The sequence below is a fragment of the Microtus oregoni genome, unplaced genomic scaffold, assembly GCF_018167655.1.
Source record: "Microtus oregoni isolate MIOR12 unplaced genomic scaffold, Mior012 000037F_ref0000500, whole genome shotgun sequence".
In the NCBI taxonomy this organism is placed as follows: domain Eukaryota; kingdom Metazoa; phylum Chordata; class Mammalia; order Rodentia; family Cricetidae; genus Microtus; species Microtus oregoni.
Window position 1 is genome coordinate 20199258 of NW_024543096.1, and position 25793 is coordinate 20225050.

The 25793-nt window shown below is 39.9% G+C and overlaps 1 protein-coding gene across 4 annotated transcripts in view; it reads right to left on the reverse strand.

Annotated features, from left to right (window-relative positions):
- The window catches only part of Scn1a (sodium voltage-gated channel alpha subunit 1), a 123388-nt gene that overhangs the window by 79710 nt on the left and 17885 nt on the right, over window positions 1-25793 (reverse strand). For all 4 annotated transcript variants that reach the window (XM_041631641.1, XM_041631640.1, XM_041631643.1 and 1 more), the window contains exon 2: window positions 5078-5390. In XM_041631641.1, the coding sequence (XP_041487575.1) occupies window positions 5078-5341 (264 nt within the window). In that variant the 5' untranslated portion in view covers window positions 5342-5390. The remainder of the gene's footprint in view (window positions 1-5077; window positions 5391-25793) is intronic.

Below are 25793 nucleotides of genomic sequence, written 5' to 3' on the forward strand. Positions count from 1 at the left end.
ATGAAGACCACTCTAATGTTGAAGATATTACTTGCTTACATAAAATTAATGACCAAATAGTAGAAGGGATGCAGTTTTAAAAGATTATGATTTACTAAGCAACTCCAACTTCCATCAGAGAAAACTTAACATCCATTGATTGTTTATGAATTGTTAATGAAGCAATCTATATTTTGAAAAAAAAATTAAGACCGGTAAAGCAATAGACAGACAACCTACAGAACGTTTTAGAACACAGGTCAGTGAAAGAAGGAAAATACAATGAACGTGGCTTGGCCATATGTTCTAAGGTACTCTATCCTGGGCTTGCATTCTTACCATGACAGCGTAGCCGACTGGAAGAGTGTGGGTTCAAGGCCAGTCTGAGCTACACAGGGAATTACTGTCTCCAAAACGGGACAAATGAAGCACATAGCATGTTTGGTTTAAAGGACTTAGCTCTGCAAACAGTTCTAACAGCACTGCTGCCCGATGGCTCACATTTGGAGATTTGCAGGACAGGAGTTCAATGTGAAAGTGGATAACAGTATTTCCCGATAACAGTATTTCTCTTATCAGGTTGTTCTGCTTGCAAAACGAGATTTGTTCTGAATGTCAGAATGTTTTTCCTTCTTCACGCAATGTGCATTTGAAGATAAGAGCAGTGGGATGTCCAAGGCAAGTTTAGAGGAGGGGTCCAGCAATGCTGAGCTAGCTGCCAAGTCAGAGCTGAGCTCATTTTGTGCTTCTTGTAAGAGCTTTTAAGTATTTGTCACAGGCTTGTGGGATTTTGTTTTTCATTTTCCTTTGTGTCATTTTTTTTTAAATTTAAATTCAATATAAGCCAGTTAGGGACCATCGTGGACAAAACCTTTCCTCAAGACAGTGCCTTCCACCAATCTGAAAGTTCTTTGTTTTTGAAAGCATAGTATTTGGCTTTTATTTTTATTTTCTTACTGATTGATTGGTTAATTTTTTTTAGACAGGGTATCACTGTATAGCTTTGGATGATCTGTATCTTGTTGTATAGACCAGGCTGACCTTGAACTCTCAGAGATTTGCTTGCCACTGCCTCCCAAGTACTGGGATTTAAGATGGATACCACCAGACCTGGTAATCTGAAAGTTCTTTAAGTTAAAGAGAAAACTACAAACGATAGTCTGTGGTAGTTTAAATAAGACTGGTCCTATAGGCTCACATAACTGAATGTTTATTCATCAGGGACTGACACTCCTTGAGAAGGACTCAGAGGTGTGTCCTTGGAGTAGGTGTGGCCTTGTTGGAGAAGTGTGTCACAGGGGGGCAGGCTTTGAGGTTTCCAAAACCCAAGCCAGGCCCAATGATTCTTTCTATCCGTTGCCTTCTCATGCAGATGTAGAACTATCAGCTACATATCCAGCACCATGTCTGCATGTGTGCCACCATGTTCTCTGTCCTGATGATAACTGACCAAATCTCTGAATGTAAGGAAGTCCCAGTTAAATGTGTTCTTTTTCAGAATTTGCCACGGTCATGGTGTCTCTTTACAGTAATCTATCACTAACTAAGATAGTCTGGTTTCCACCTGATGACAACATGTTTCACTGTGGTCTTTCTCAGACCATTCATTTACAGATTTAAAAAGAAGGATTGCAGCATCGGAGCGGGAATGCTGAAATTCAGGTCTACATTTTGACAAGGTCTTCTCTTGGTGACTGTAACAAATTTTAGATGGTGGGTTTTACTGGAGAATTGGAGGCTCCATATTTAGGGAAACAGATGCCCGATAAGGAGAGGGCTTTCTAACCATTACCACAGGAGCCTCTGACACACTGCATGGCTCTAGGAACTATAAATAAATAAATACAATCTATGGGATGAACCAAGTTCTGTGTAGCACACATGCGGGTCATTATTCCATAAATTCCTCACATTTACTTCTGATAAATATCAACTATGGGATGAATAACCTTGGTGCTGACTGGTTTTATGTCACCTTGTCATAACATAAAGTCATTTTTGAGGAGGGAACATCAATTGAGAAAATGCCTTTACTAGATTGTTCTGTGGGGAAGCCCATGGTATATTTTCTTGATTGACGTGGGAGAGCTCAATCTATTGTTGTGGTGTCACCCCTGGGCAGGTGGTCCTAGGTTCTATTAAAAAAAGTCAGGTTGAGAAAGCCATGAAGAGCAAGGCAGTAAGCAGTACTCTTCCATGGCCTGTATATCAGCTCCTGACTTCAGGTTCCTTCTTGACATTCTGTCCTAACTTTCTGCGTGTTGATTCTGATGTGGAACTGTAAGCTGAAATAAATTCTCCCCACCTATTTCTTACCTTGGGTGATGATGTTTTATCATAGTCATAGAAACTCTAAGACATTCTGTCACTCAAAATTGCCATTATTGGCAGCTTTTGTCCTGAACAGAATTGGGCTAAGAGTAAGCTGTCTCTGAAAGTTTGGAGTATTTTAGGGTTCATAGCCAATGGAAACCTTAGCTAATTACAATTTTTGTTTGTTAGCTATCCATTAAGAATTTAGAAATGTATTGCGCTTGGTCAAAATTAACTAAAGCCATAAATGTAAAAGACAATCAATAATGTTCTTTTTAAATCTGTGCTTTTTTGGGGAAAGGGGTTGGTGAAATCATGGTGAAAATAAAAGTTTAGGTGCCTGATATAAGGTATTCATTTCAAGAATAAAATAAAAGTTATTAATTATTAATAATATTCATATATTAATTATATGAATATGTATGTCCTTCAGATTCTTGTTATTTCTTATCAGTTTCAACATATTTCTAGTAAAAGACCAAGTATTTTAAAAACTGTACATTACAGCGAAGGACATCATCACTTGAAAGAAGAGGCATCCTGCAGAATGGGGGGAACAGTCTTTGGCAGCTATACATCTGATAGAGCGTTAGTATCTAGAAAATATAAAGAACTCAAAAATGAAACAAAACAAGATAACAATCCAGTTAAAAAGAACATAAAAAGAAGGATGGTATTAAACAGAATTCTTTTATGATAGATACACGTCTGAAAAATACTTTAAAAATGTTCAACATCCTAAGGGAAATGCAAATTAAAACTTCATTGAGGTATTAGATCACGATGACTAAGTTAATAAAACACAACAAAAGAAAAGAAAACAAAAATAAGGGAGGACAAATGCTAGGATGGATGTTGGGAGAGGGGTGCACCACTTTATTCACTGCTGGGAGGACTGTAGACTGGTGTACCCAGGATAGAAATCAGTGTGGCAGTTCCTCCCAAAGCTAGAAATCATCATTTCTGTCTGGTCTCATAGTGCTATAAAGTACTGTGCATGCCGCCAGAGAAGAACATTCCTCAAAACTCATCAGTCTTACCCAGGTGTGAATCTTGAGAGCTTTTGACGTTGAAAGACATGCCAACGGGAACACTAGTGGCACAAACAACACAGGTGTAAGTAACCCCTTTCTGGTTGGGTGTAATTCCAAAACAACAAGATCAATCCCATACCTGGAACCAGTTCTGGGTTAGAGAACCTATAGCTCAGTAGATCATAAGCCTTAGGGGGAGGAACCTACTTCTAAATGGACATAGCATTAAACCATTTCCTATTGACTTATCATTGTATCCACAAATAATGTTTATCAGAGAAACTTCTATTTGTAGTAGATAGTGATTTACAGAGGGACTTGCAACTGGCCAAGATTGAGAGAATAAGATACTAGAGACTTCTCAACCTTAAATGTAATATATATATATATATATATATATATATATATATATATATTATATATATACTATGCCTCTTCTTCCAGTGCTCAGAGAGGTGATCAGGAAAAGAGGATAAGAGCCAAGGGTTGTGGAAAACTGCAAGAGAAGTGTCATAGCAAGGCACTGTAGGGGAGCTGAACATAGGAACTCACAGCTATTGGAGCAGCATGCACAAGACCCATGCAAGTGCAAGCCAGATCAAATCCCATCGTGCAGACTGGATCTGAATGTACAAGCACACCCCTAGCTGTGGAGCTGCTGATAATTGTGAACTGCTAGGAAGGGGAGACAGTTTCTCTACAAGTGTAGGTTCTATTAAGCTAACAGCCACACTTCAGTAGGAGACCACACAACTATGAATATTAGAGGAATATACATTTTCTTAAAGGATTAAAATTTAAAAAAAAAAGAACACAACATTGAATGGGAGAAGAGTGGGGACTGGATCTGGGAAGGACTGGAGGAAGGATGAATGCGATCCAAACTCAAAGAACTAATGAAAGCATTAACAACAATACACATCTGGGATGATTACTCAGAAAGGCCTTGATGATTAGCATACGCACAGCTGTATGGGCTTAGAATACAGGTGGATTAATAAAATTGAAGTTATTTTACAACCCCTCCTGTCAAGGACTAGCAACTGTAATAGACTGGACAGTGTCTCCCAAGAGTTCATGCCAAGGTGAAACTGTAACTTAGCTTGTAGGTAGAGTCTTTGCAGACATAATACAGTTAAGAGGAAGCCCATATATGTTAGAAGGAACACTGACATGGTTTGATTGCAAAATGCCCCCAACAGTCTTATATATGAAAACTATGAGCCAAAATAAATAATTTCCTCCCAAAACAAACAAGAAAACAAAACAACAAAATACTCTTGTATATTGCATGACTATATTACATTGGAAACAAAAGGTTACTTGACTTATTATTTATAACATGGCAAAGGAATTGGAAGCTCTTGTGTTGCAAACTTTCTTCCATGAGAAATTGACACAGTACATTTTGAGGTCTTTTGTAACTTCAAGATTTCAAGGTACAAAAATCCATAAAATTGCTTAGTACGTGTAATCTTCAGTGAGAATCTTTTAATTTGTTAAATTAGTTGCCTACAACTTACACTTATATTTAGATTTGTTTTTTGTCTTGGGGTGTTTGGGGCAACTCCATATGGTATAATATAATTTACTTTCTCCTCATAAATATGTATAAAACACCCACAAATGTGGTCTCATTTCTTAAGGAGAAAGATGGTTAAGGCTGTGCTAATTTAATTCAGTATGTGATGCGTCTGCAGAAGTCCAAGGCATGCAGTTAGTGGCAAAATAGACCTAAGAAAAACACTTACTTTCTTATTGATATAGTAGGGGTCCAGGTCCTCCAGAGGCTCCGACACCATCTCTGGAGGAATGTCTCCATAGATAAATGGAAGGTTCTTCCCTGCTTCCAAGTCACTATTTGGCTTTGGGCCGTTTTCGTCATCATCTTTTTTGTCTGGCTTGGGATTCTTAGCCTTTTCTTCTGCAATGCGCCTTTCAATAGCTGCAAGAGATTCTCTGGTGAAGAAGTTGAAGCTGTCAGGTCCTGGTGGTACAAGCACTGTTTGCTCCATCTTGTCATCCTGCACATTTTAATTACGATTTACTCTTCATGTGAGATTCCTAAGGAGGGAGGAACCAAAGGCATCAAGAAGATTAAAAGCTGTTAGTATCTATAAATGCTTATCTAGAAATATGAACCAGAAGACTTCGCTATTTAATCTCCCCCCAAATTGAAATGGCATCTCTAAATAAAACTTTCAAACAAATGTATTCTCTATGTTGAGTTTTAGCCAAGCACTGCAGTGTAATTGCGCTTATGTTTTACTAATAAAGGAGCTGGGCTGTGAGTTTAATATTTTTTTCTTTTTTTCTTCTTAAGGCTCTGGATTTTTAAATTTTTTTTAAATTCAAATATTTTATTTTTTTTTTGCTTTATAAATAATACCATTCAAAATTTCCACCTCCTCTCCTCCTCCCATTTCCCTCCCTCTCTCCCACACACCCTCTCTCCTCCCCCTCCAGTCCTAAGAGAGGGCAAGGTACCCTGCCCTGTGGGAAGTCCAAGACCTTCCCCCCTCCATCCAGGTCTATGAAGGTGTGCATCCAAACAGACAAGGATCCCAAAAAGCCTGCCCATGCAGTAGAATCAAATCCCAGTGCCATTATCCTTGGCTTCTCAGTCAGCCCCCTTAAAGTTTAAAACTTGGTTCACTACAGCTATATGTATATTACGGCAACTGCCACCAGGTCACTGATGGAATGTTCAGCCCGAGGCCCACCTGTATGATAATACCAATGGCCACAGAAACATAGGACAATAGATCAGTCCGTTCAAGAGGATGGGAAAGGAGAAATTTGTCTTTGAGAAGGCTTCAGATGCAGCCTTGGAACAACAAGGGAGGACAAATGAGTGAGAGCTGCCTGCCGTCCAACAGAGTCACACATCAGATAGCCATTGCTGTCCTAATCGTGCCTGTATCTACCCTGAGATGCGAGCCCGTGGAGCTGTGATCTGGGAACTGCATTATCCTGGTGGAGTCTACCTGAGCACATAGACAAATACAGTCCAAGCTGGGGCCAATGCCACTGGCATGGGTGGGATGGAGATAAACTAAACTGAAGGGAAATCTACAAGCACAGGAGATAGCAGCAGGTCCTGAGTTCACAAAACAAGGTGGCTTCCTCAGTGAAGCATTCTGATACTCTTGCAGAGTCTACAGTCTGCACATATTCTGAGGACCTGGGTGAAACTCAACTCCGCATCGCAAAATCAGACCTCAAGACCAAATCCCAGATGTATCCTTTTAAAATCTATTTGATAAGAGCTCAAATTTCACACATATAGCCGTGCCAAACTTCCCAGAGCCCAAGCTCTGTCTGGTACAGATTTTATTTGGATAAAGCATTAGGTCATAAAGTCACCATGCTCAGATACGGTTAATTGTCGCTTTGCTGTCTAGGTCTGTGATAGAACACTATAGTCAAATCATTTCCTCTGGCTTTTTCCTTGGACCTCAGAGTTCACATGAAAAAAAACCAGGCACCCATTTCTCTTAGGTCTGTGACCATATACTTTTAAGTGGATGAACAGGGAGGAGATAGGATTTGTATCAATTTTAGCACCTTCCACCTATTAAGTAAACTTTTCATAGACAGATGACATAGTCTAACAGAGAATACCTAGAAGACAAGATCCTAGACAGAGAAGACTCTAACCTTGCCCATCTACCAATACATTTAAAACACAGCAAGGCCAAGGTAGATTTGATGAGGTGAGATGGCATTGCTTAGTATTTGGTTGTGGTTGATGCCAAACTACTCACTTAGTTGGAGGAGAATTATTTGCCTGTATGTATTGCAATATAACCTGCAGGTCTTCCCAACCAGTAAAAGTCCTGAAATGATATTCTTGCCACTATATAGTTTTTAGTAATAAACTTTCATTGGCTGGTGTAATGAGACTGATAGACTCCAATCAAGTAGAAGCTTTCAATGAACCATTGTGTGTCCATGCAGCCTTATGTTCGGTTTCTTTGCTGTGAGAAAGGCATGTCTCAAAGGGGATGTTTCTTCCTTAATCTGGATCCTGGAATAAGAAGACGCATCCACTGAAGGTCAAGAGGCATCTAACTGGCTCTTCTAGGTCTAAAAGTATTGACTGATTAGTGACATTTGACCCAGTATGCTTACTATTGTGCAAGTGTAGCCCAAAGACTAGATCAAAGGCTAGACTGCTAAATAGATTTAACTAATCTGGAATATTTGTCTCCCAGACACAAATGTTGCCTACGATTGAAATACCCTGCACTATAAAAGGCTCCATCTACAGTTCTGGGTGAAGAATACAGCATCATTAGGCAAACAGAAAAACCAGACCAGAGATCCTCCATAAACTGGAATTCAGGATCCTCTACCAATCATACAGTAATTCAGAAAAATTCAAAGAATTCTAATCAGTTTGTATCAGGAATCAAAAACTAAAGAGCAGGCTGAGGAGATCAATTAGGAAAGTGTTTGCCATGTAGGCTTGAGGATCTGAGTTCAAATCTCTAGTACCCATGAAAAAAGTTGGGTGCAGTAGTCTTTACTTTAATTCTTATGCTGGATAGGCAGAGACGAGAGCATCATGGGCCTCCCTGGCCAGTCAGTGTAGCAGAATCAAGAATTTCAGGGTCAGAGAGAGAGAGAGAGAGAGAGAGAGAGAGAGAGAGAGAGAGAGAAAAATCTGGTATCTGTTTCTGGTATCCCATTCACAGGAACACACACACACATACACACACATACACCTCTGTACACACACACATACACCCCTGTGCACACATATTCACACATGCATGAGCACACACATGCCATAAGCACATGGACACACTCCCCCATGGGAATACATACACAAACATACAGCAAAGAACACTTAATGATACCAATTATAAGCAAATTATTTGAGTTAAGATGTTTTAGTATCATTCTCATGCCAAGGCCAGTTCTCCCGCCTGCCACAAAAGGAAAGGGGTAAGGAGGGGAGGACATCTTTCCCTCACTCACACCACCATATCCAAGAGGAGTCCTAGTGAGGACCAGGAAGAAACCAGAGTACACTGTGTGTCTCATTATGCCACGCTACAGAATTCAGCATGAGATTTTTTTTTCTTTTCTTTTAAATTTTATTTGGGGAGGAGACTACAGGGGCAGAGGGTGGATACGACAGAATGGGGAGATGAATGGGGTTGGGACGCATGATGTGAAATCCACAAAAAATCCATAAGAAGTTTGAAAGAAAAGGTGTTTTAGTAAAGAAGTCTTCCACTAAAATGTTCAAAGACAACCATAGCGTGGTGAGTGATGATCCAGCCACAGATATTCGCTAGAAATGCCATTGTCCTTCACTGTGTTTATGTTGCAGATTCTGAGATAACGAGAAAGAACTGGGCTGATGGCACAGGAAGTCTGACAGGGCTGCTTGAAATTAAAGGCGCACTTCCTAAAGGAAGGCTTTTAACACAAGCCAGTTCAGTTCCCTCCCATTTTCCTGTCCCCATTCCACTTTCGGTAGAAATTGGAGGCATCAATTCAGTTTTATAAGAAAAACCATATTACTATAAACTCTCCAAAGATATAGGCAGTAGAAATGTCACACACTCGCTGCTCTCCCCAGCAATGCAAGTCATGTTTGCCAATGGTGCCGGAAATGTGGGAACTACATAGCTATTCTTAGCAGCCTACAGGAATTTAGGATTCTGCTAGGGTCAGCATTCTTCTCTTTATTGCTATGAAATAATAATGGAAATAAGCAAAAACAAAAGGCAGATTTGCCGTATGTAATCCTCTCAGATGGAAAAAGAAGATGACATAGTAACAGGAGATGTTGGAAATTGTTTTAATCCCAGTGTTCTCCGTGTGTATGAAAGCACTTCCGGGGCATATGGTACAATTAGACCATTTATCCGAGAGACAGCAAATTCACTCTGTGGCACACTCTTTTCTGTGTATCAAGGCATTCGTGATTTTAAGAGCTCAGAGTTATATTAAGGTTTGTGTGATTTTTCTCTTTTCATTTCTTGTGAACATTGCTTGGACAACCCAGGTTATAAAATGGCTCAAAAGAAATCTATAAGCGGCTATAGCAAGAAAGATGTTTAAATCGTGTGACACATGAAATGCCCCAGATTCTCTGTAGGGGGCGGATGTCTCTTTCACATAAAGCTAATGTGTGGATGACTTTCCCATTCTAATAATTCTTATGAATGGTTTCATCCCACAGCGAATGTGTCCAAGGTATTGCTGGTGCATGGAGGAGTATAGCACAGAAGACAGGGACAGCCAGGAAGAAACAGCGAAGTGCCCCAGCAGACATAAGGAGACGAAGAAGGAATGAGACGGGAGTGTTAACCACGGATCGGCTACCCTGGCAAATGGCTCTCTGCGGTCCACACTTAACCTTCTTGGAATGATCAAGGAACACAGTAATTTCCCTTAGTTAGCAGAACTTCAGGCCAGCAGTGTGTGGGCTGCAGCAAGTTGATGGAGAAGGATTCTATGTATGACATCTGAACCCTGCACAATTTTCTAGCCTATGACACAGTCCTATCTCTAACACTACTGACTCCTGTTCAAAGAAAAGTCATTTAAGCGGAGAGTATGAGGAAAGAATTTATAGGAAACAAGTCATGAAGGATGAAAGAATTTCTTGATTTTAAAATTCACTATATTAATTTCCTCTTCATGACCTCAATAATTTATGATATAAACCTACAGTCAGTTTATTCTTTAAAATTGTACTTGGTAGCGCTTAATCTGAAATTTAAAGTCAGTCACCCTGTCTTTCTTTTGTGGTATACTGCTCTGATTTATAGACACCCTTCAGGGGGTTTTAAGCCTTCTGTGTGTCCACCAGCGGATGACTGGTAACTTTGTACAGAGGACACACTGCCAGATGCCACGACATCTGTCACAGCAGCTGGGGCACTGAGCCAAATCTATTTTTGTCTTGATATATGACACATGATTTGTGCAATCAATTTTATACATTCTGAAAATATTCATCTAATTTGTGCCATGGACAAGATCTTAAAGATCATCAGGGAGCAGGGAGAAAAAAAAACTATTGCTGGATAAGATAATGGTCTTCATAAGCTTCTCTATGAAATAGGCTCCAAGCTTTTGATTCATCTTAGGATTTGGGTGTTTCTGACTTTAATGGAGTCATGAATTTAAGTCACAGAGTGGAAATGGAGGTTAAACATTGCAGCATTCACCCTAAGCATGGAAACCCTCTTTTGACTTCACAAGTCAGTGTGTTTGTGGGTCTGTATGTGTGCTAGGACAAAGAGCAGTAACATAAATTATTACTATCTCATTCAAAAATAACAGTAAACATTGTATAACCTGTGTTCAGAAATCTTACATAGATTTTTTCTAAAATAAATGTTCATTTTAATGCTTATCTCAAAGTTTTGTTTTTTTTTGTACAGTAAAGTCAACACCATAGACATGTCAGCTACCACAACATGAAGTTTGGTGTTTGTCCCTCACTTTTTTGACCTAACTTGTTTTGAAATTCTGGCCCTTTGTTCAAAGACTGAATGGTGAATAACTTTTAAATGGTGCTGTCAAAATAAAATCTTTTACAGGAAATAATGTTTTTAATCCATGCCTTTTATTCTATTTAGTATGTTTTCTAAAATTCTTTAACTGTGAAAAAAAATCATTTTTGTTATTCTCAATAACATATTCTCAATAAGAGCTGCCATAGTATAATTGCATGTGTTCTTGAAACTTTGCAAATAATTTAAATGTTACCATAACATTCAACAAAAGCCTACACCCAAGTTACTTTTTCTTCTACTTAAATCTCAAAAATCCTTCCTGTTATTCTAATCTCAATACAATCATTTGCTGAAGCTACTAAACTTGGTGGGGTGTTATTGGCTGTTGATCTGGAGATGCTACAGAAAGAGTCTAGAAGAGTCTATGTGGGAGAAACTGCGGCTCTTTCCACAGATTCCTGGGTGGGAGGAGCATGAGTTCCTGATGCTGTAACACCAGCTCCTCAGCTGGGACTCAGCTTCCAGCCTGGAGATTAGAAGAGGCCAGGTGGGTTTTATGTCAGTGAGTCAGTGAGAATATGAATGCTCTCAATGACTTAAGACATCCTAATAGGAGGTTGACAAGATGGCTGTATTGGTAAAGATGGACACTTGCTGGCCAGCCTGATTTGCAGCCCTGGAGCCCAATGGGGAACAAGAGAACCCACTTCCACCAGTTGTCCTCTGACCTCTGCACACACCACCACACACACACACACACACACACACACACACACACACACACACACCAAACAAACAAACAAACAAATAAATGTAAGAATTTTTAAAGACTCAAATCTCAAACAGGTTGCCCATAAATACATACATACATACATAAAATGTTAAGTTTGGATTTGAAATACACAATATATTTTTGGCCTTCAGTATAGGCATAGCAGGGCATTGAGACAGTAACAGTGATTTGAAATTAAAGTTTAACTGAATATCTTTCTTATTTATTTGATAAGTCTGGTACTCTTACATCTGAAGAAAGACCTCTGTTATGAAATATTTCTTCAAATTGTTTGAAATTCATTTGATTCACATTAATTATACAGCTTAATATAATTTTCTTCAAAAGACACTTAAGTCTGGAACACATATAAGCTGCTCATGTATTATTGTGAATTAATTCAAAGAGATTTATAGAGACTGATTACTTCTCAATATCTACCTCATTTCCGTGAAAGAAAATTCCTGAAGAAAGAAGCTGTGTATGCAAAGGCTGCTAGACTAATCAAAACTTTAATGACATCAGAGAGGCTGCAATGTTGCTGATCCAGATAGCCTGGTTACAGTTTCCACTCCTCCCAGATCCCACACAACTTTCTTCTCCTGCAGACCTGTTCAGCCTCTGTTTCCTCTTCAGAAAAGAACAGGCCTTCAAGAGACCACAGCCAAACTGGGCAAAATAAGCTACAAAAAGACAAAGCAAAAACTCTCTTATCGAGGCTGGACAAGACAACCTAATAGGAGGAAAAGAGTCCCAAGAACAGGAAAAGAGACATACACTAACTACCACTGTTAGGAGTGCCTCACCCAAACACAAACTAACAGTCATAACATACATGTGGAGGACCTGGTGAACCCATGTGAGCCCTTCTTAGGCCATGGTCTCCTAGTGTCCTCCATCCCTCTGGCTCCTACAATCTTTTCTGCCCATTTTCCATGGAGTTCCCTGAGCTCCAAGAGGAGGGAACCAATAGAGACCTCCAACTTAGACTCAGCGTAATGTCCGTCTGTGGGTCAATGTACATGCTCCTCTGGGACTATCGTTATCCCAAAAAAGCTATTCCTTGTCCATCTCTGTATCAGTCCTAATATCTTGATAAACAAACTAAAAAAAATAATTTGTATAACATATCAACTTAACGAACCACTGTGCACCACCAAAGCAGGGCTAAGAAGGTTGCTATCAGATATCATGTGAGGCCTGTCTATGGTCTGCTTCTTTGATCACCCACCAATGCATTTTAAAGTTGTCTTGATTAATACCTTCCCTTTGTATTGCTATTACACAACTTAGTGAAAGTACTTCCGCATTAGAGCATGGAATGGGTATAACCTTGTGCCCTATTGTGTAAGCCATCGCCATTCAAATTTAACTCCATAGTCAATAAGGATCTCTTCCTCCTTTTGAGAGCTGAGTTAGTTAGTTTTCTATTGCTGTGATCAAACACCACAGCCAAGGAAACTTAAAAGAACAAAGAGTTTGTTTTAGTTCCGGGTTCCAGAGGATTAGGGTCCATGATGGTGGAATGATAACATGGCAGATGAAGAAGCAACTAAGAACTCACATCTTGAACCACAAGTAGGAATCAGAGAGAGAGTGAACTGGGAATGTTGTATGATTTTTCAAAACCTCAAAGCCCAATCCTAGAGACATACTTTCTCCTGGAATGCCAGACGTACCAAGCCTCCCTAAGCAGAGGTCACCATGTGGGAATCAAAAGCTTGAGAGTGTGGAAGACACATCTTGTGCAAACCACCACAAAGTGGGGGCTGTGCTCTGTGCATCACCATGGCTCAGGCCTAATGTGGGCTGATCTGATTGAGGATGCGAGAGAATTTTGTGTGTTTGGTTTGGTTTTGGTAGGAAGAGGAAAAGAATGGCACAGACTGTGAATTGGTAATTCAAAGGAAGGGAATGAGTTAAACTGATTTTAGTGGTTCTTTTCTTATAGGATTATCATGGGCCAGGGAATGCTGTCTTCAAAAGATGAGTTTGAGGAAAAAGAAATGAGAGGTAAAGTCAAACGAGAAAGAGCGGTAGGGTGAGCAAGTGTGAGAGCTAATGTGTAACCTGCAGGCTATACTTAATAAAACAGTGTCGCAGTCTAGATTTTGTTTCTTTTTTAAACACATTTTCGCTGGTCTTTTCAAATAAGTATCTATGTGAGTTGATAGATATGTTCATCTGTTTCATGGCAGTGAACAATTTCATCATTCTGTATGCATCCTATGAGATCATGTTGGTGCTGTAAATGTGCACAGAAAGAGCCACCTAAAATCAGAGCGAGGACAGAGAGCATGATAAGGCAGAGACAGAGAAAAGTAATTTACTCCACAATTTCGCTTGAAATACAAAGTCTTCATGAGTGAAGCTGCTGCTATGCTTTATTTCATGTGCAGATTATAAAAAAATGCTATAACCAGTGACATTTGTTTTCATAAATGATGGAGAAAGTATAATAACCTAGTAAAAGAATGGAATTTATTTCAGTTTGATACTTCTAAGAGAATAATTTTCTTTGGAGAGTAAGTAATTATCATTATTGACTCAATAAAGATAAAGATACTATGCATTTGTGGAGAGGAAGGAGATGATTCTAAGGGGCAAAATGTTCACAGTGAGCTTGTGGGTTCGTGTCTCTATTTGGAATGTTCTTTCCATATGGAAGGGTTGTTATTCCACACAGAGAAGGCAGATTTTTCTCTGCTCTGGGCATTGCAGCGATGAATGCCTCTGATTAGCAGCCCTGCCCTTCAACAAGGATCAGACCTTCTCCAGGCTCAATTTAACAGATAAGGAAAACACATGTGGAGAGATAGAGAAGCGTCAGAATAAGGGGGGGGGGGGGACAAACTCCATTCCAAAGAAAAGCGGAAGGAGGAGCGGTGACAGACCATAAGATACAAACCAAATAGCTCTGCTTGCACAGCTCCATGGTCAGGAGGAGAAAAGCAGAAGCCATTTCAAAAGTTAAGAGGGAAGAGACTTTTTCAGACCCAGGCCAGCTGGCCTTGGTGAGTTCCCGATAGAACATCCCCATTGTCTCAGTGTGTGGGTGCACCCCTCGCGGTCCTGAGTTCCTTGCTCGTGCTCCGTCTCCTTCTGCTCCTGATTTGGACCTTGAGATTTCTGTCCGGTGCTCCAATGTGGGTCTCTGTCTCTGTCTCCTTTCATCGCCTGATGAAGGTTAATATTCAGGAGGATGCCTATATGTTTTTCTTTGGGTTCTCCTTCTTATTTAGCTTCTCTAGGATCACTAATTATAGGCTCAATGTCCTTTATTTATGGCTAGCCTGGGTCTGAAAAAGCCTGGGATAAAACCGGACTCCCTGCACATAGCGGACAATGAGGACTACTGAGAACTCAAGAACAATGGCAATGGGTTTTTGATCCTACTGCACGTACTGGCTTTGTGGGAGCCTAGGCAGTTTGGATGCTCAACTTACTAGACCTGGATGGAGGTGGGTGGTCCTTGGACTTCCCACAGGGCAGGGAACCCTGATTGCTCTTTGGGCTGAGGAGGGAGGGGGACTTGATTGGGGGAGGGGGAGGGAAATGGGAGGTGGTGGAGGGGAAGAGACAGAAATCTTAAATAAATAAATAAATAAATAAATAAATAAATAAAATAAAAAGAGGGAAGAGACTTGGGCGCTGGTCCCAAGGACAGTCTCACAGCACTTCTAAGGCTCAAACCCGGCTCAGTTCTTGGTGAGACAGTGACTCCTCCATTGCACAGGTTTGTTGCAGAGAAAGTTCCTATCGAGTCACTCTGCAGGACCAGAGTGCGGGCCAGGTAAGATTTTGAAATATATTTTTAAAAACTGAGTTAAGAAGACAAGGCCACAAATTTGGGAAGCAGCGTGTAGGAGGACACAACCCAGGAGGAGTTGGAGGAATGAGAAGAAGGAGAGAAGTTATGCAGACACAGTGCTCATATATAACACTCTCAAAAAAAAAGTAAAATATTTTTTCAAGTGATGAAAACAACAGAATCCCGAGAACCCAGGAACATGACATCAGGGAATAACCAGAAATCAGGGAACCTCAACTTGGCCCGCCATAGTCCTATTGATGTGGGAGTGTCATATATCAATCTGTTGATTTCATTGATTAAGCAATAAAGAAACTGCTAGGCCCATTTGATAGGCCCACCCTTAGGTGGGTTGAGTAAACAGAACAGAATGCTGGGAGAAAGAAGCTGAGTCAGGGAGTCGCCATGATTCTCCCACTCCGGGCAGATGCAGGTTAAGATCATTCCTGGTAAGCCAGCTCTTGGGCTACATAGATGATAAGAAATGGGCTAGTCCAGGTGCGAGAGTTAGCCGAGAAAAGGCTAGATATAATGGGCCAAGCGGTGTTTAAAAGAATACAGTTTCCGTGTAATTATTTCCGGTAAAGCTAGCCGTGCGGGCGGCCGGGTGCTGGGGACGCAGCCCCGCCGCTCCTATTACAACATCCTATGATAACAAAAATGGCCCAGGAAGGAGTTGGGAAGTGCAGTTGGCAGAAAGCTCAGTTTAGGCAGGAAGTACATAGGGAAAGAGAGCCCTGCTGTTAGTCACTGGGAAAACATCTCATTCACTGAGAGGAAACTTGAAATTTGATAACTGAGTCTGAGGCCAGTGGATAGATCAGCCGCTTGAGTATTTTCTCTGCCCCACTGCTTTAGGGCCCAAGAACTACAGTTGTAGCAACCATTATAGAACTATAGCTCACCAATAGGCTGATTGATGAAATCAGAAGTTCTTTTTTTTTTAATTTAAATTTATTTATTTATTAAGGATTTCTGCCTCGTCCCCGCAACCGCTTCCCATTTCCCTCCCCCTCCCCCGATCAAGTCCCCCTCCCTCATCTGCTCGAAGAGCAATCAGGGTTCCCTGACCTGTGGGAAGCCCAAGAACTGCCCACCTCTATCCAGGTCTCGTAAGGTGAGCATCCAAACTGCCTAGGCTCCCACAAAGCCAGTACGTGCAGTAGGATCAAAAACCCACTGCAATTGTTCTTGAATTCTCAGTATTGAAAGTATGAAGATAGGCCCTCTGCCTATCTAGAGTTCCCTTCTTTGGTTACTTAGCACATTCACAATCCACCTGGGAGACAATTCACTCACTGCGAGGACATTGGCCACCTCAGGGGATACAATCTGGGTTTTCTCAGTGGGGTGAATGGAACCTCCCAGCACACAGACTGCAAAGCTACGGTCTCTGGTACACCAAGAAGGGAAACTACCAAATTAAAACAACGTTGGCAGACAACACATATTTCTCCAATACAGACTCAGTAACAGAACTACATTCAAGACAATAATCTGCAGATTAAAGGACTATGATCTTCACACCAGCTGGTCATGTAACTGGTAATCTCCAATTTTCTAGGACCTAGAAGGAATCCATTCCTATAATGTTATGCAAAGTCTTTCTGATATGTGTTGTTTTTATTGGTTAATGAATCAAGAAACTGCTTTTGGCCAATTGCTTAACAGAATGTAGCTAGGCTGTATAAAAAGAGTAGGCAGAGTCAGAGAGAAGCCACATAGCCACCACCGGGGACAGATGCACTAGATCTTTACCCAGTAAGCCATAACCACGCAGCAATACACAGATTAATGGAGATGAGTTAGTTTAGGATATAAGAGTTAGCCAGAAATGTGCTTAAGGTATTGACCAAACAGTATTGCAAATAATATAGTTTCTGAGTGACTATTTTGGGAATGAACAAATGGTCTCCTACTACACAATATGTTACCTGCCTCTTTTCTTTTTAACCCACATGATTCCTAGCTTTCATATTTTTCATTTATTAAGCTGTTAGTAGAACTTTTATAGTATTTTAAAGATATGTTTCTTATTTCCATCATACCTTTATGTAATTTTATTCATGCATATTTTTTTCTTAATTGGACAATCTTTTGTCTTTTCCTTGATTTTTACTTCTTTTTTATCTCAGTGTTTTCTCTTTCCTGTCTGCTAGACTTTTCACAGTATTTTGACCTTACCTTGTATTATTTTACCTTGGAATTTTTTTCTTTTAATTTTTACTTTTTCTAAATTCTTACCCTTTCCTGCTCATATTTATAACACTCGTCTATACTCTTTTTCATTTTCTCTTGTTAACCTCATGCCTCTTCTCTATTCCTTTTTTTGTGCCTCTATCCTTTTCTCTTTCATTTACTGCATCCTCATTTACCATATATAACGAGTATGTCTCTATCTTGAATGCAATGGTGTTGGTATTGTTATAACATTTTGCTTTCTTCCTTCTGCTTGGAACTGGTGACTAAAACCTTCAGAGTAACCTGCTTGCTGGCACTGTGTGATGAATCCTAACCTGCTCGGCACTGCGTGGTGGATCTTACCCTGCTCTGCAATGTGCGGTGAACCCTAGCCTGCTCGGTGTTGTGCTGTGGATTGGAACTATAATTGTAGAACTAAGGGTACAGAGGCAGGAGAATTAAGAGTTCAAGTTTAAACTTAGCTCAAACCCAGTCTGAGGCCAGCTGGGGCCTCTTCATGAGATCATATCTCAAAACAGAAACAAAAAAGGAATAGGAAAAGAAAAATGGCTGAAATATTCCACATGCAGTTTTCAACTACAACTGCAAGAGATGTGTTAACACCAACAGGTATAAAAATTGCAGCTTAGAAGCACAGGAATGTGACCAAGAGAAACAAAGGGAAGTAAGACTGTCCCAAAAGGTCATACTTCCTCAACTAGTCAAAACATACATTAAAACAGGTAAACATCTAGATGAAAATTTGACAAGTTTATTTTCTCAGTGACCTCTAAGAGGATGCAAACAAGGAGATGAATTCAATCTAGTATTTGGAGAGGAAAGTCAACAACCCAGAATAAAAAGTCAGCAAAACTGATGAGAAAATCAGGGACATAGATGAAAAAAATCAGTGACATGAAAGAAAGATTCAGCAGGAAAATTAAGATTTTTGAAAAAGAATTAAAAAATGGTAGAAATAATGAAATAAAAAACAAACAAACAAGCCAATTGGGAAAAATGATTTAATCAAAGAGAAAAGAATATGATGGAATCAGCAAATCCCTAATGCTAGAAAGAAAATAATCATTTAACCAACTAAAAAAGAAACAACAAAGAAACTTATAGGAATTAGTAAACATAGCTCAAGAATAGCATTATATGTAAACAGCGAGAACTCAACAATAAATGCAGATTTGGCAGAGATGCCTAGATAAAACACAGAAAGAAAACAAAATAAATATTAAAAAAATGTGTGACCCTATGCTTCCCTACTACTGTCTCCAAGAAACAGGCCCTATGGGTAAAGCCAGCCACTGTCAGACAGTGAGTTGGTGGAAGACAGTCTAGACAACCTAACAAGCGAATGAAAGCTGGAAATAAGCTGGTGGATCTGTGCTATATCTATGATAACATAGATTTAAGATAAATTAGTCAGAAAACATAAAGAAAGCCAAGTGATCAATAACTGGAACAATTAATCAAGAAGATATTGAAACTGAGGGGCACCCCTGTAATCCCAGCACTAGACAGATGAAGAGGTGATTCTCTATGTGTTTGAGGTCAGGCTGATCAACAGTTCCAAAACTGAGCTGCATAGAGACACTGTCTCAACTAAAAGACGAAAAAACAATGGTCGACAGGCACCAAATTTTGGAGTCCCCTACTTCATAAAACAAACACTAATGGAGAAAAATATCAGATATACTCTATAATAATGGTAGATGATTACAATATCGGACAACTGTCTTTAGATACATTATCCAAACTGATGACCAATAAAGGAATTTCAAAGTTAAACTACATCATATGTCAAATGGACTTAAAGATATATACAGAATATTCAATTCAAGATACATGTATATAGGATACACATTTTTCTGGGGAACCTCTGGAAACACCTTTAAAAAGACAATGTGCGCCGGGCAGCGGTGGCGCACTTGGGAGGCAGAGGCAGGCGGATCTCTGTGAGTTCGAGGCCAGCCTGGTCTACAAGAGCTAGTTCCGGGACAGGAACCAAAAAGCTACGGAGAAACCCTGTCTCAAAAAATCAAAAAAAAAAAAAAAAAAAAGACAATATGCTATGTGGCAAAATAACTCTTAACCAATAAATATAAAAAAATTAAAATAATTTCTTATATCAACTTCGATCACAGGGAATAAACTTGGAAATCAACAGCATGTGAAACTGCAGAGAATACAGAAACACATGGAGATGAAACAATATACTCTCTTGTATGTGTGTGCATGAGGAGGCAAGAGGTAGGTGCATATATGTGAGTTCTTCCTCAATCAGTCTCTCTCTCCCTCTCTCCCTCCCTCCCTCCCTCCCTCCCTCCCTCCCTCCCTCTCTCTCCCTCCCTCCCTCCCTCCCTCCCTCTCTCTCTCTCTCTCTCTCTTGAACATTTCTATCACTAAACCTGTCGTTTGTTGATTTGGTCAGATTGACTGACCGGCCAGCATGCTCCCAGCATCTTCCTATTTCTGCCTCCGCAAAGCTTCACTTACAGGAATGTGCTGCCCTATTGGCCATATCATGTGGGTGTTGTAGATCTGAAGCCAGGTCCTCTGCTTTTAAGACTTTACTGACCTGGCCTCTGAAAGATATACTTTTGAGTGACAAGTGAGACAGTGAAAGAGTCAAGAGAGGGGATTTAAAAGTTGCTGCACTCATAAAGTAAAAAACATAACCTAAAAGAATCCTTGGTTTAGAAAGAAAGTAGTTCTACAAGGAAAGTTTCTAGCCGTGAGTGTTTACATTAAAAATCAGAGAGCTCTCTCTATTTCCAGTAGAGGGTGATTATACCGTGAGTCACCACCGGCTAAAGTGGAGAGAAGAAGGAACTGCAGTATGCTCAGGCCTAAAGGGAACATATTATTGTGACCCTCACCCCTCAAGGCTCATGGATCACAGAGGATGAGAAAGAGAATATAGTACAAGAACCCACTGTGGTGGATGCCTACAGGGAAGCATGACCTTCTGCACCCAGCAGGGCACTTGTACACATCAACTTAGAGCAGTTGTGACCACATGTACAATACCTATGTAAGACTGGTCCAGTTGCCAGCAGGGAGAAGGGAATTGAGTACAACCCTATCCAAGCCCTGAAGTTACTGACACTTGGTAGTTGCTCAGAGAGGGAGAAACAATTTTTCCTAAGAGTACAATCCCTGGTTCATTGACCAGTCTCCTGTAGTAGACTTTACATGAATGAGTTTTATAAAGTTATAAACAACAACAACAAAAAACAATGGACACAAAGTTAGGTGAGTAGCGGAGTGCTGTTAAAGAGCTGGGGGAGGAGTCAAATATGACCAAAACACATTATTTTTCGACTCTCAAAGAACTTATAAAAGACCAGAGAGATATCAAGCAAATATCATAATGTTGCACATCAAGCACTGAGAAAAATGAGAACAGATCCTATCCCCCAACAAGAAAGGCTAATAATCAGGGTGGAAATTAAAGAGAAAATTAAAAGCAGTATATAGAATAAATAAAAGAATGGGGATGATTCTTTGTGAAAATAAAATTAACACAAAAGGAGAAAGGATTCAGTTTAGAGAAATTATGAATGAAATAGGAAGGTTATTTCAGTTTCTATCCTAAGTTAAAGAATCATTAGAGAAACCTGGTTTCTGGCTTTAGCAGGACCCTCACAAGGGTTCTCCAAACCCAACTCACAACCTGGCTGCTAAAGCTTTCTGCGCTTGCTAGTCACGTTCTTATCATTAAGCAATCAGGGATTCCAGGACTTCAGCATTGAGTACTTCCACTTCAGTGGTTGTCTTAGTCACTGTTTTATTGCTGTGAAGAGGCACCATGACCAAGACAACTCTCATAAAGGAAGCATTTAATTGGGGGCTTGCTTACAGTTTCAGAGTCCATTATCATCATGGCAGGGAGCCTAGCAGCGGGCAGGCACTGGAGAGGTAGCTGAGAGCTACATCCTGATTGGCAAGCAGGAGACAGAGAGACAGAGAGATAGAGAGACGAGAGAGAGAGAGAGAGAGAGAGAGAGAGAGAGAGAGAGAGAGAGAGAAACTTTTGAAACCCCAAAGCTAACCCCCAGGTCATGTCTTCTCTAGCAAGTTCACGTCTCCTAATCTTTCTCAACAGTGCACTAACTGGGTAGCAAGCCTTTGAGCCTATGGGGGCCAATCTCCTTGAAGCCAGCACCATGTGTTTTCCCCATTGTAGATTTCAGTACCCTACAAATTGACTTTGTACACACAGAAACCCAAGAAAATGCAAGTGAGACCCCCAAGGAGCCGAAGGCTGCCCTGGGCATCACAGCAAGCAGGCTCACCCATCTGTGCTTGTATGAGTCATAACAGATACGCTCACCAGAGGTAAAGGACAATTTTTTTCATTCAGTTTCATAAGTGGTATAAAATATTCCTAGCAAAAGTGAAGTGATAAGTATGAATTTCGTGTTAGTTCTCCTGTAACCATAACCAGACCCTGCGGCCTTCTCCAGTGTTCCATTCACTAAGCAGAAGGGAGATATTTGATTATAAATTGTAACTAACATCATTAAGAACCCTTGCTATAATCCAGAAGAGTGATACGCACTTAATAGCTGCTCCAAATTTTTAAGTGAATAGTTTTTAATTAAAATCCGCTTAAAGCAAACTGCTAAGATATTAACCAATTTCCAATAGCTGATTATTGCTCGGTATCTGTTGGCTTGTCTGTGCTGCTCTTATCCCTAAATAAATAAGCCAAAGCCTACAGCTTCAATTTCCTAACATTTATATTTGAAAATAACACAACTTACCAAAACGATTTCAAACCACAATTACATTCTAATTACTAGCATTTTATTTAACCACAATCAATGATGTGAGACAGAGGTCACGATATAATGAGCTAATCACCAATATTTTACAGAACAAAAGAGCAGCATGGCACCTTACTGAAGGGCAAAGTTATACAAGGAACATCTTTACAGCAATAGGACAATACAGTATGGGGACAGAGGGAAGGTGGCACTAACACCATTTCTTTCTGTGGTGGCAATCTTGCTTACATCTGACGCAGAAAAATAAAAATCTCTCCTTTTGAAAACTCGCTAACTAGCCTCACAGAAAGTTTATTAAATGCTGGACACAAGGAAAGGTAGCTCAAGAAGTCACCAAATGAGCTTTAGAACATAAAGCTGCTATGGCAATTTCAACTTTTTAAGAACTCATAAGAGAAACTTAGATACTTTTGAAATGAGTGAGGAGAATTCGGATGTATTTATTTCATGTGTTTATCAACAGTGTCAAGTTCCCTTTGAGCTTTAAAGGTGGTGGGGGAGGTGATATAAAAGCATCAGGTCTGAAATCCTCCTGGGCAGTGAGCAGGGCTGCAGAGAAAGAAGGGCCACTCCTTCTGCTTCTGCAGGCATTACTCAGCACCTTTTCAGAATCCCGTGTATCTGGCTGGCTGCAGACAGTGTAAGCCCTTCCGTTGCTGCTCCATTTTATTTTTTTCTGCCAAAAGGAAGGCAGAGAATAAATCGGCAATAGGGCAAAGGGCAAATAGTGATGTCTCCAACGCTATCCACCAAACTTTGTCCTGCCTCCTGTCTTTTTTCTTCCACCTCCCTAGAATCATAAGTACAATCCTTTTATCTGACATCTTGGACCAAAATGATTTCCACACTGTTCCTGGTAATTTTTCAATTGAATATTAAGAGCTAAATGGAATCGTAATCCATTATTTCTCTTTGGTCACCTTCTCATGATGCAAAACCAAGAAAGGACAATGCCATTATCCTTCTGGCCCAACTCTAACATGCATGTCATTGCCAAATCAAAGGAAATCAAACATAGTAACACAAAACTATTCGCAGAGCTTCAGTTAACTCACCCCCCCACACACACACCTCTTAAGGAATCTGAGAAGGTCACACTAAATTTTAATTAAATGAAGACTTTTTATGGAATTGGTCCTGTAGATTAAATCTAGAACTAAGAAAGGAGAGCTATATCCTCATTGTAAGTGGAAGTATTTTTGTGGGCTAAATTAATATCATATATTGGGTTTTATTTACTAAATAATAAAGTTGGGAATATGAGCCACTATATTTTTTTTAAAAAAAGCAAAGGAACTTTGAAAACCTATAGCCAAAGCTTCCACTTCAGGACTTCAATTCTTTCTTTCTTTCTTTCTTTCTTTCTTTCTTTCTTTCTTTTTTTTTAATAAGGCATAAGTCTGGGACCAGGTTTCATCTCAAATCTACCTGTGTTGGTAATTAGAATTCAGGATTCATGCATAGTGGATAATTAGATATTGAGATACACATATAAAATAATGTACCAGTCGAACATATTTTATACAAGAGGTTCTTAACCTGTGGGTCATGGTCCCTCTGGGGGAATCAAACAACCTTTCCATAGGGCTGGCCTACGACCATCAAAAAACACAGATATATGCATTATGATTCATAACAGTAACACAATTACAGTTATGAGGTAGCAATGAAAGTAATTTTATGGCTTGGGGTCACCACAACATGAAGAATTGTATTAAAGGGCTACAGTAATAGGAAGGTTGAGAACCACTGTTTTATACTATCAAAATGAAGTTTTGGGTCTAGGGGAGTGGGTAAGTTTATGGCAAGTGTATTTGTTAAAGACAGATCCAAGATTAAACTAATTTAAACATTAGAAGAAGCACTTCTGTCTTGCAGACTTAGCTTCTCAGCCATGGATTTTTCTTGGTGAGATCACCAAACTTAGAAAATTTAGGGTTCAGAATCTGGTCCTAGTTCTAAACACTATTTCTTGACTTCTCTTGGCTTCAATTTCATTAGTTTCTCATCCATAAGCCAACTAATCGTATTCAGTCCTTTTCCCGTTTAAAACATTGGCTTCCCTGAGAAACTTGCACACAGACAACTGTACATAGGCCTAAGGACTCTCAGCCCTTTGCTGTGGCCATAGGCGCGTGGGAAAAATGGATCAAAAGGTTCTAAACTATGCACCTAGTAACCTGAGAAAATAGAGGTCTAGTTCTGGGCAATGATAATTGGGGTAAGAATGAGTCAGAATGTCTTGGAAACATGAAGCGAAAGCCATGGAGAGTTGAATTTGGGGAAGCGACAGTTGGAGCATACAAAGTGCCAAGTGAAACAGAGAAAGAGAGAAAAGTAGAAAGGAAGCCATGGTTAAACCACGGAGATAAAAAATGGGTTCATCTGATTAGGTGGCCAAATTCTCAGTTGCCCTCTGCCTTCCTGCGTTAGTTGTATTTAGGCCCTCGGCTCTCTAATTGTATGGCTAATATTAATAAATCAATTACTTATCAAGTTGAAAGTTCTTTTATTTCTTGATATAAGTGTTCTGTGGCAAAACACAATGTGAAAGTCTTTTACACATGACATGCTCTTTATTTAATTGTTCATAATTTCATATTTATTTATTATTAATTTTTACTTGTGAGACATGGTTTTACTCTGTAACCTATGATGGCCTTTAATTCACTGAATAGTGAATTACTGATGATCACCCCAGGTGCTGGGATTACAGGCATGAGCCACCATACCTGGCTAGGTTCTTAATGTTTTTTAATTTCATATTTTTAAATTTTATTCTTTGACAATTTCATACATGTTCATTATGTATTTTGATCATTTTTATCTCCCTCTTCGCTCACTCCCAAAGAATCCCTTATTCCCAATTAATTCTTTCATAGTTTCATGTCCCTCTTTTGGATGGTCACAGAATGATTGTAATTAAAGTTGTTTTCATGAACGTGTACGTATGCAGGGGCGAGAAGGGTATTTACTGGAGCATGGACAACTAACAAATGACTTTCAGTAGTGAATGAAACTGGTTTCCTTCCCCAAGAAGCAATTAACTGCCTGCTAATGGCCCCTTAGGGAAGGGTGGCGTCCCCACCACATATGATTGACTATGATGGGGCCAATCTCGTGGAGGTAACCATAGCCACTATGGCTTTATGAGAACTTCAGGAAAGACATATTCAGGAAAGAAAGTTTTACAGCGCTCCTTGTGTATCATTCTTGTCCTAGAAGCTTGATATGTATCTTTTAGAAACTATGTCAACCTAATTTTTCACATTAAGAATATTTTTAAAAGGACTGGAGAGATGGCTCAGCACTTAAGAGCACTGGCTGTTCTGTCAGAAAACCCAGATTCAATTCTCAGAACCCACAAAGCAGCTCACCACTGTCTGCAACTCCAGTTTTAGGACTTCTGACAGC